At 63.2% G+C, this 7,852-nt stretch overlaps 2 protein-coding genes across 3 annotated transcripts; both read right to left on the reverse strand.

Moving 5' to 3' along the window:
• Positions 1–913: 913 nt before the first annotated feature.
• CFD (complement factor D) lies at positions 914–2,868 on the reverse strand. Of its 2 annotated transcripts, none has more exons than XM_028126408.2 (5): positions 2,526–2,868; positions 1,891–2,044; positions 1,656–1,800; positions 1,312–1,569; positions 914–1,132 (listed from the first exon to the last, which is right to left on the reverse strand). In XM_028126408.2, the coding sequence occupies exons 1-5, from the start codon at positions 2,581–2,583 to the stop codon at positions 971–973; spliced, it is 777 nt and encodes a 258-aa protein (XP_027982209.1). In that variant the 5' UTR covers positions 2,584–2,868; the 3' UTR covers positions 914–970. The 2 variants fall into 2 exon arrangements, with proteins under 2 accessions (XP_027982209.1, XP_027982208.1); XM_028126407.2 differs by having other exon boundaries at positions 1,891–2,047; positions 2,526–2,867.
• A 1,884-nt stretch (positions 2,869–4,752) lies between these two features.
• On the reverse strand, positions 4,753–6,996 carry LOC114226239 (neutrophil elastase-like). The gene is made up of 5 exons (XM_028126201.2): positions 6,918–6,996; positions 6,359–6,515; positions 5,976–6,117; positions 5,131–5,361; positions 4,753–5,032 (listed from the first exon to the last, which is right to left on the reverse strand). Exons 1-5 carry the CDS (start codon positions 6,982–6,984, stop codon positions 4,832–4,834), a joined length of 798 nt encoding a protein of 265 aa, XP_027982002.1. The 5' UTR covers positions 6,985–6,996; the 3' UTR covers positions 4,753–4,831.
• Positions 6,997–7,852: the final 856 nt, after the last annotated feature.

Here is a 7,852-nt window from a genome sequence, read left to right on the forward strand (position 1 = left end):
AAGTTGTGGTCTTATGACATGAACGTGATTCCCGTCAAGAGATGGGGTCCGGGTCCCCTCATTCTGGAGCCCATGCCGCCACGCCGTGAGGTGTCTTGGACTGTTACTATGAGCAGGTGTCTGTGTCCACAGTGCCCAGCCCAGGACTGAGCACACAGTAGGTGCTCAGTAAGTGCTTGTGTACGAATGAGCGTATGACTCCAAGGTGAACACCCTGTAGTAGGAAAGTAAAACTTGGCCACAGGTTCCAGTCCCAATTCCCCAACCCCCAGTGGGGCCCATGACTTCACCTCTCAGACCCTCAGTCTCCTTTTCAACAAAAGGGAAGTCATGAATCCTTTTTGTGGGCCAAGCTTGACACCCGGGGCCTAGCAGGTGCTGGGTCTCAATGGCTCCTCATCCAGGTGGGAGAAAGCAAAGGGCCTCAGGGCCTGGGTTCTGCCCTCTGACCTCGTCGTTGTCCAGAATGGTAAACTGAGACCCAGGGCGCCCAGTCAGTGTGGCTGCTCTGGGACACCCATCCACCTCACTCGCTCCGTGAACCCCGGAGCACCTGGCGATGACCACGAGCGCAGGTGCTGTAGTTCTGGGGTCGAATCCAGGCTTTGCCGGGAGCTTCCTCGGATCTCAGGAGAGTCACGAAGCCTCTGAGCCTCAGTTTCCCGATGTGGGACATGGGTCGCATGAACACGACTGACTTCAGAGGGTCTGTGTACCTAAAGCTCAGCGCAGAGCAGGGCCTCGCACACAGTGGGCCCTCCCGCCCCGCTTGGGAAGACCCGACAGAGGAGGGCCGGACGTCCGCCGGAGCGGAAGGGGCACCTGGGACGTGAGCCCCTACCCCATCCCGGGTGGAAGAGTCGGGTCGCGGCCCCCCGCGGCCGGCGGCGCGTGCTCAGTGCAGGCGGGGCGCTTGCTGGACAGAACTTTTATTGCTCGACCCCGGTGACCGCCGCCCCCCGGGGCCTCCTCAGGCGGCCGCGCCCTCGGCCAGCACACCGTCGATCCAGGCCGCGTAGCTCGCCACGCGCGTGTAGATGCCGGGCTTCTTGCGGTTGCCGCACACGCGCGAGCCCGAAGTGACCACGGCTTCGGCCACGCCCCTGCACACCAGGGGGCCCCCGGAGTCGCCCTGTGGGGGCGGGCCGTGAGTGCTGCGTCCGCGCGCCGCGCCCCCGACCCCGCGCCGGGCTCTCTTCGCTCGTAGCCCGCCCTCTCCCCCGCACCAGTCCGGACCTCGGTCCCGCCCCGCCCCCAGGCCCACCTCGCCGCACGCCCCGCCCCCTCGACGGCCCCACTCTCCCCGCGCACCTTGCAGGTGTCCCGACGGTTGCTCTCCCCACACATCATGCGCTCAGTGATGGTGCCGTCGTGGTACGTGCGCAGGTTGCAGGTGGCGCGGTCGATCACCCGCAGGGGCAGGTACTGCAGGCGGTCTGGCCGGCGGCCCGCGTGGGTGACCACACCCCAGCCGGCCACGTCGCAGAGCGTGCCGGCCGCCACGTCGCGGTCCTCGCGCTGCCAGGCCAGGGGCTGCACGGCGGGACCCAGCTCGGCCTTATCTGACAGCTACGGAATGGGGCGGAAGCGAGCGTCAGGGCGGGGGTGGGTGGGGGTGCGTGCGGCCGGAGGGGTTGCGGCCGGACTTGGCTGACCTTCAGCAGGAGGAGGTCGTGGTCGATTGTGTCTGGCCGGCTGTCTGGGTGGGGCACTGCGCGGAGCACGTCGTACAGGCGCTTGGAGGGCTCCGGTTGCGACAGGGAGTGTGCGCCCAGGAGCACCTGCACCTTCCCGTCCGCCCTGGGAGTGGGGTCCACATCAGAGCCACGTCCCCACCCCAGCCAAACCTCCTCCCGCGCTCTTTGCTCCGCCTCTCTCCAGGCCACTCACGCGTCCTCCAGGCAGTGCGCTGCGCTCAGCACCCACTGCTCGGACACCAGGAAGCCGCCGCACACGTGCTTGCCGTTCACCTGCACCGATGCCATGTAGGGCCGCGCGTGGGACACGGCCTCGCTGCCGCCCAGGATCCGCCCGCGAGGCTGCGCTGCTGGGGATGGGCAGGTGGGCGTGAGCGCTTCGGCGCTGACCAGAGGCGAGCCCGCACACCTCCCTCCTGCACCCTGGCCGCTGCAGCCCGCTCAGGCCTGGCATTCTACCCGCCAGAGGGGCGAACTGCGCAGGGGCCGGAGAGCACAGCCGGCGGACAGAATGGTGGGGTCTGGGGCAAATCCCGGGCCTGTACACTGCGCCTAACAGCTTCAAGGCAAACGGGAGCCAAGTGGGGCTGCGGTCCCGCCAGTGCTGGCTTCGCTGGTCCTGCCCCGCGCAGCTGCGGATCCTCACGGTGGGGAAAGCTCAGGTCTCACATTGGAAGTTCTGAAAATTCCTTGACTTTCAGAGCCTTCCATGCACGTGTCCCCCTTCCTGCCCACCTAGTGGAGCCGGGCGGGGGGGGGGGGCGGGTGTCTGGCGACTGCCCCCCCGACTGGTGGCTCCCACTGTCCCCTCGTCCTAGGCCCACTCACCACATACGGCTGCCCCTAGGAGGACCAGAGTCACGAGATGCACCAGGCGGCCGGCCATGTTGCTGCTGTGGCTGGAGCCTGGGGGGCACTTGTACGAGCGTGGCTGGGGGCGGTTCCCTCGCCGGTCCTGTCTGTTGGGTGGGCCGCGGTCCAGCTGGGGACAGCGACACCTGCCTGCCCGCTTCCACCCTCCTCAGCACTGGGGTTAAGCTCCCTCCCGGCTCCGCACCAAGACCACACAGGCAGTTGGGGGTGCCTGATCAGGACTGGCCCTCGTGTGGGCAGCACCCTCAGGATGGGCAGAAAGCAGAAGAGGACGACCTACCCTTCGGCACCGCCCCCCCCACCAGCCCAGTCAGTCTCCCCAGAGTGCCCTTCTAGCCCCAAAGTTTTGCAACAGGACCTGGAGGCTACAGCTTGTAAACAACCACCTTCGTCATTTTTCTGCCCCTCCCTTCTTCTCTTCCTCCCCGAACTAGGAGAAGAGGTTGGGTGGGGGTGGGAAGAAGGTCACCTGAGGTCCTTGTCCTCCGTGGCTCTGGGGCCTGATACCCCAGCAAGTAGAGTATTAGAAAGGTAGTGTGTAGGGGGAGCTGGGAAGACAGAAAAACCAACTTGAGGGGCGCCTGGGGGGCTCAGTCGGTGAAGCGTCTCCCTTTGGCTCAGGTCATGATCCCGGGGTCCTGGGATCGAGCCCAGCGTCGGGCTCCCTGCTCAGTGGGGAGTCTGCTTCTCCCTCTCCCTCTGCCCTTCCCTCTGCTCGGACTCTCTCTCTCTCAAATAAATAAATAAAATCTTTTTTAAAAAGAAAAAGAAAAATCAAGTTGAACTCGGTGGAGTTTTCAACAAGGAAATTTAAATGGAAATTTCAGGGTCTCCCTTCAGGTGTGGCTTGATCCAGGGGCCTGAACAATATCAGGTTTCTCTGTCTCTGGTTTCTCCTCTCCTCCTTGGTGACTTTTCTCCTCACCAGGCTCCCCTGTGGTGGGCCCAGAGGCCCCAGACTCAGCCCAGTGGCTCAGTGGGCCCTTCCCCAGAATTCCCCTTCTTTCCAGCCAGCTTCTCAAGGCAGTGTCTGATTAGCTTAGCTTTGAGCGCATGTTCCCTCCCAAACCAATCACTGTGAGCAAGGGATGTCAGGTTCTGATGAGCACAAGGTGGGTTACATGGCCCTTTATAAGGTGGGGATGATGGATCAACATTTCATGAACCCACGGTGGGGGCAGTGCTGGGACCACAAGTGTGGGGTGGACTCCAGGGGACACACTGCACAATATGTTCCCTTCTACTTCTTTCCTCTTCACTGTGGACTATTTCATACGCAGAGAAGAATAGAAAAAAATATAACCAGTGTGATTTGTTAGATCCTAACATGTTTCCTACTGAAATCAGGAACTTCAAACAAAAACCCATTAGGGTATGAAGTCCAGATTATGTAAGAGTTGGGAATTGCAACAAAATTTGGGAATGATTCAGCAAGACAGGATGGTTCAGTAAATAACCCTGAATACCCCCAGAAGCTGTGTTGGCGTGGAGAGACCGCTAGGGTATAGTCTAGTGTTCCGTTGAAAGGGCAATTGCGGGCAGACACCTTCTTAGCAGCCAGGACCTGGGAGGAGGTGTGGTGAGGGGAGCCGCCAGGGAGCAGCCCAGCAGGCAGAGGGAGCACCAAAGGCGAGAAAACCCTGCAGGAGAGCCCAGGCTGATGACCCCCAGCAGGAGTGGGGGGGGGGTGGTTCACGAGGCCGAGGCCGTTCTGGGGCCCGGACCCCTCACCTCCCTCCTTCCTGCAGGGAGGGCAAGAGAGCAAGGTGCCCAAAGTCACAGATCTGGGTCTCAAACCTAGGCTCCTGAGCACGGCTTCACACCTGTCTGCACTCCCACTTCTTCATCTGCAAAATGGGGCGCCGATGGGAGCCGCCTCAAGGGCCGGAGAGAGGGCCAGCGGAGTGAACGGGAGCAAAGACCCAGCGCAGGCCCTGTGCCGTGGGGCCCTCAGTGAGCAGCGGCTCCAGTCTGTACCCTCGCCACCGGCACACTAATGTCATTCGCTGGGAACCCGAAATGGCAACCGGCGTCCTTTTGTGGAGGGTGGGGAAGGGCCTTCTTACCCCAATGCCCTGGATTTGCCACTCTTTGGTGACAACACGCTCGTGAGACACCCCAGACACTTTGCTGACTGTGTTCCATACCCAGCTGCACAACCACCGGCACCTGGACACATGCGTACAAAACAGAGAGGGTTTTTATTGTGTGAGACGCGAAGGATGCAGTGCGGGCAGGGCCGGGCCAGGGGCGGCCCCTTGCTAGCCGGTCCTGCTGGCCGGGTCCCGCGGGTGGAGGGAGGGGCGGTCGTGGCCACGGTGGATGATGGAGTTGATCCAGTCTGCGAACTGTGCGACCGGAGCAAAGGCGTCCGGGTAGAACCCAGAGCCGCAGCTTCCACGGATGAAGGAGTCAATGCCCTGGACCAGCCCGTTGCAGACCAGGGGCCCGCCAGAGTCCCCCTGTGGAGACAGACAGGGTTGGGAGGCTGGGCTTCCAGGGCTCTGGCTGCAGCCCAGGCGGGAGCGGGGTAGGGCCTCGGGGGGCTGGCAGTACGCACAAAGCAGATGCCGGCCTGCCGGCGGGGCACCAGCGTGCACACGTTGGCTCGGCGGCAGAGGGTGGTCACCACGGTCACGTTGAGCTCCTGCAGGATCCTGGGTAGTGGCCGGTTCGTGCCCAGCTGGCCCCAGCCCATGGCCAGGCACGGTACCCCACTGCCCACACCTTGATTCTGGGCAGGCAGCCTGGCCACCTGCACGTTCCTGTTGATGGTGGCTGACCCATTGAGCTGCGGTGGGCAGGACAGAGCGTCAGAGCGTCACGGGGGGTGGTGGGCCATGACCCTCTCCTCCCCGAGCCTCAGTTTCCCCATCTCTACAGTGGGAGCAACCACAGTGGCTCAGGGCATCTCTGGACATGCCTTGAATGCAGTAAACAGTGGGTACTCAATAAAACACACCGTGGGCAACAGCAATGACAATAAAACCCTTGTTCTAGAACATTCCCAGAGAATAATCATAACTTTGCAAGCAGTGGGGAAGGGAGGGTTTCACCCTTACGTCTCACGCCAGCTGAATGTGGGGAATTTTGCCCCATTTCACAAAGACAGGAAATGTCCCTGTGCTCGGTCACACAAATAACAACCGTTTGTGGATCGACAACGGCTCAGAGCTTCCCGTATCATCTCATTTAAGTTCTCAACAGCCCTGCCAGGCGGGGTTTATTTCCCCCTGTTACAGAGGTGGAGACTGAGGTACAACAGGGTCACGTACCCGCTTAGGGCCGGGGCCCCCACCGTGTCCCCCAGTCTCTGGCCCCCTCCCCAGGCATCCTGCCCCTGGGCCTCTGCACCTGCCGGGTCCCCTCTTGGGCATCCCCACCCTGCCCTGCCCAGCTCCACACCTGGAGGATCACGATGTCGTTCAGCAGAATCTGGGGGTTGAAGCCGTTTTCAAAGACCCGCTGGATGGCAAATGTTTGCCTGGTGGGCTCACGCTGCCCCAGGTCATGTGCCCCCAGCACGGCCACCACCGACCGGAAGTTCCTGCAGCAAGGGAGAGACAGGAGGTGATTGGAGGTGGTCCTGGTGGTAGGGAGCCCCCAGAGCTCAGCTGGGCCCCACCAGAGCCCAGGGAGGCCTGGCGGGGAGGGTGCGCTAATGCGGGCGCGGGGCGGGCGCGGGGCGGGCCCCTGGGAGGACCTTGGGCTCCTGGCCTCACTCTCCCCATTACACAGACGTGGAGACGGGGCTCCCCGGAAGGCAGGCATGAGCCAGGGTGACTCACAAACCATCCACGCAGTGGGCAGCCGACATGATGAAGTTGGGGGCGACGAGAGTAGCACCGCAGAAGTGACCTCCACGCCGCTGTAGGGACACCATGAAGGGCCACGCGTGGGGCCGGGCGTCGCGGCCACCCACGATCTCCGAGGCCAGGGCCGGGCCTGAGGACACGGGGTGGGGGGGGGCGGTGAGCACCATGGAGGAGCCCCGCCTGGGGGCCAGTGCCCCCTGGACCTCACAGCGGGATTGGGGCTCCTCACGGGCTTGTGGCCCAGGGGAGGGAACTGAGGCCCAGAGGGCAGAGGGGGCCTGCCACCACCCCACACCCTGACCCAGCACAGCTAGGCTGAGACCTAACGGCTTCGGGGTCCCCAGAGCATGACCTCTGGTTCGAACCCCGGCTCTGGGCTCCCTTGGCGGCCTCACCACTCAGAACCCGGGTCCTCCTCTGCAAACGGGCCTCCTCGTCCTGGCTGCCACCTTCCCACGAGGGTGAGGGGCCGTGAGGGTCCAGGGCACGCGGAGAGGGACAGACAGACGGACAGACACGTGGCCCCACTCACCGCCCAGCAGCATGGCCAGCAGCAGGGGCGCGAGGGCAGGGCTGGAGGCGCTGCGGCTTGGAGTCATGGCCGGGCCGGGGCTCTGGCGTCTCTGCCCCCTGCGCCCATCTGCCCCTCTTATAACCCCATGCCCGGAGGCCGTTGCAGTTGCCCCACGGTGGGGCCAGGTGTCCCCACTTCCTCTCCCCTGCCCTGGGGGGTGAGTGATGGGAAGAGGAGGGTGGGAGGAGGTGCGCGAGGGGCCCAGGTTGCCTCCAGCACGGTCTCCGCTAGGGCTGCATGATTCAATGGGAAGGTCAGATAAACAATTTTTTTTTTAGAATAAGTAGCTCCCAAATATTGCACAGGACACACTTCTCTACAGCTAGTCACTGTTTACTTGACATTCACATATAACTAGGCATCCTGTGTTTTTACTAAAGCTGGCACCCTAGTCCCGAAGGACCTTGGCTGGGGGGGTGGTCCCCATGTGCCTCAGTTTACCCAGGGCACCGTGCACTGTCCTGACATTCCACAGCGGCGGCCGGGCTGCTGGGTCCCCGTCTGAGATGAGGAGAGTGAGGGCCTTCCTGATCAGTTCCTGTCCAGTGACCTCCCCCCCCCCCCCCCCGCGCGCCCCGCCCCGGGAGATCTGGGCTCAGCCCCAGGCCCCATGGTTCCCAGCAGGAGGGTGGTCTGCAGCCCCTCCCGGTGAGGGCTTGGCCCTCCAGGCTTCCTGGCTGTAACTCTCAGCCAGGGGCCTGGTCGCCATCTGGCCGCCAGCAGAAGTTCTGGGAAGTGGGCCCCAACGCCCACCTCCCTGAGCCCGGCTGAGCCCCCTACCCGCCCTGAGCGGCACTGCTGGATTCCAGCCCAGGCCTGCGGGCTGGACCTAACCTCCTCTTAGGTGGGGCGCTCCTGCCTGGAGCAGCAGCAGAACTCAGCAAACAACGGAG

The sequence above is a fragment of the Eumetopias jubatus genome, unplaced genomic scaffold (genome assembly GCF_037043125.1).
Source record: "Eumetopias jubatus isolate StellerSeaLion01/CBP00866 unplaced genomic scaffold, mEumJub1_p1.0 scaffold_1, whole genome shotgun sequence".
In the NCBI taxonomy this organism is placed as follows: Eukaryota; Metazoa; Chordata; class Mammalia; order Carnivora; family Otariidae; genus Eumetopias; species Eumetopias jubatus.

What these genes read in the sequence shown, in the direction of transcription:
- CFD (XM_028126407.2), bottom strand. Translation starts at nt 2,583, where the DNA reads ATGGCCGGCCGCCTGGTGCATCTCGTGACTCTGGTCCTCCTAGGGGCA. An exon ending in GCGCACTGCCTGGAGGACGC is followed by an intron (nt 1,801 to 1,890) that starts GTGAGTGGCCTG and finishes CCCCACTCCCAG; the next exon opens with GGCGGACGGGAAGGTGCAGG. An exon ending in ACCGTCGGGACACCTGCAAG is followed by an intron (nt 1,133 to 1,311) that starts GTGCGCGGGGAG and finishes CCGCCCCCACAG; the next exon opens with GGCGACTCCGGGGGCCCCCT.
- LOC114226239 (XM_028126201.2), bottom strand. Translation starts at nt 6,984, where the DNA reads ATGACTCCAAGCCGCAGCGCCTCCAGCCCTGCCCTCGCGCCCCTGCTG. An exon ending in GCTGGCCATGCTGCTGGGCG is followed by an intron (nt 6,516 to 6,917) that starts GTGAGTGGGGCC and finishes CCGTGTCCTCAG; the next exon opens with GCCCGGCCCTGGCCTCGGAG. An exon ending in GGCAGGCCGGCATCTGCTTT is followed by an intron (nt 5,033 to 5,130) that starts GTGCGTACTGCC and finishes CTGTCTCCACAG; the next exon opens with GGGGACTCTGGCGGGCCCCT.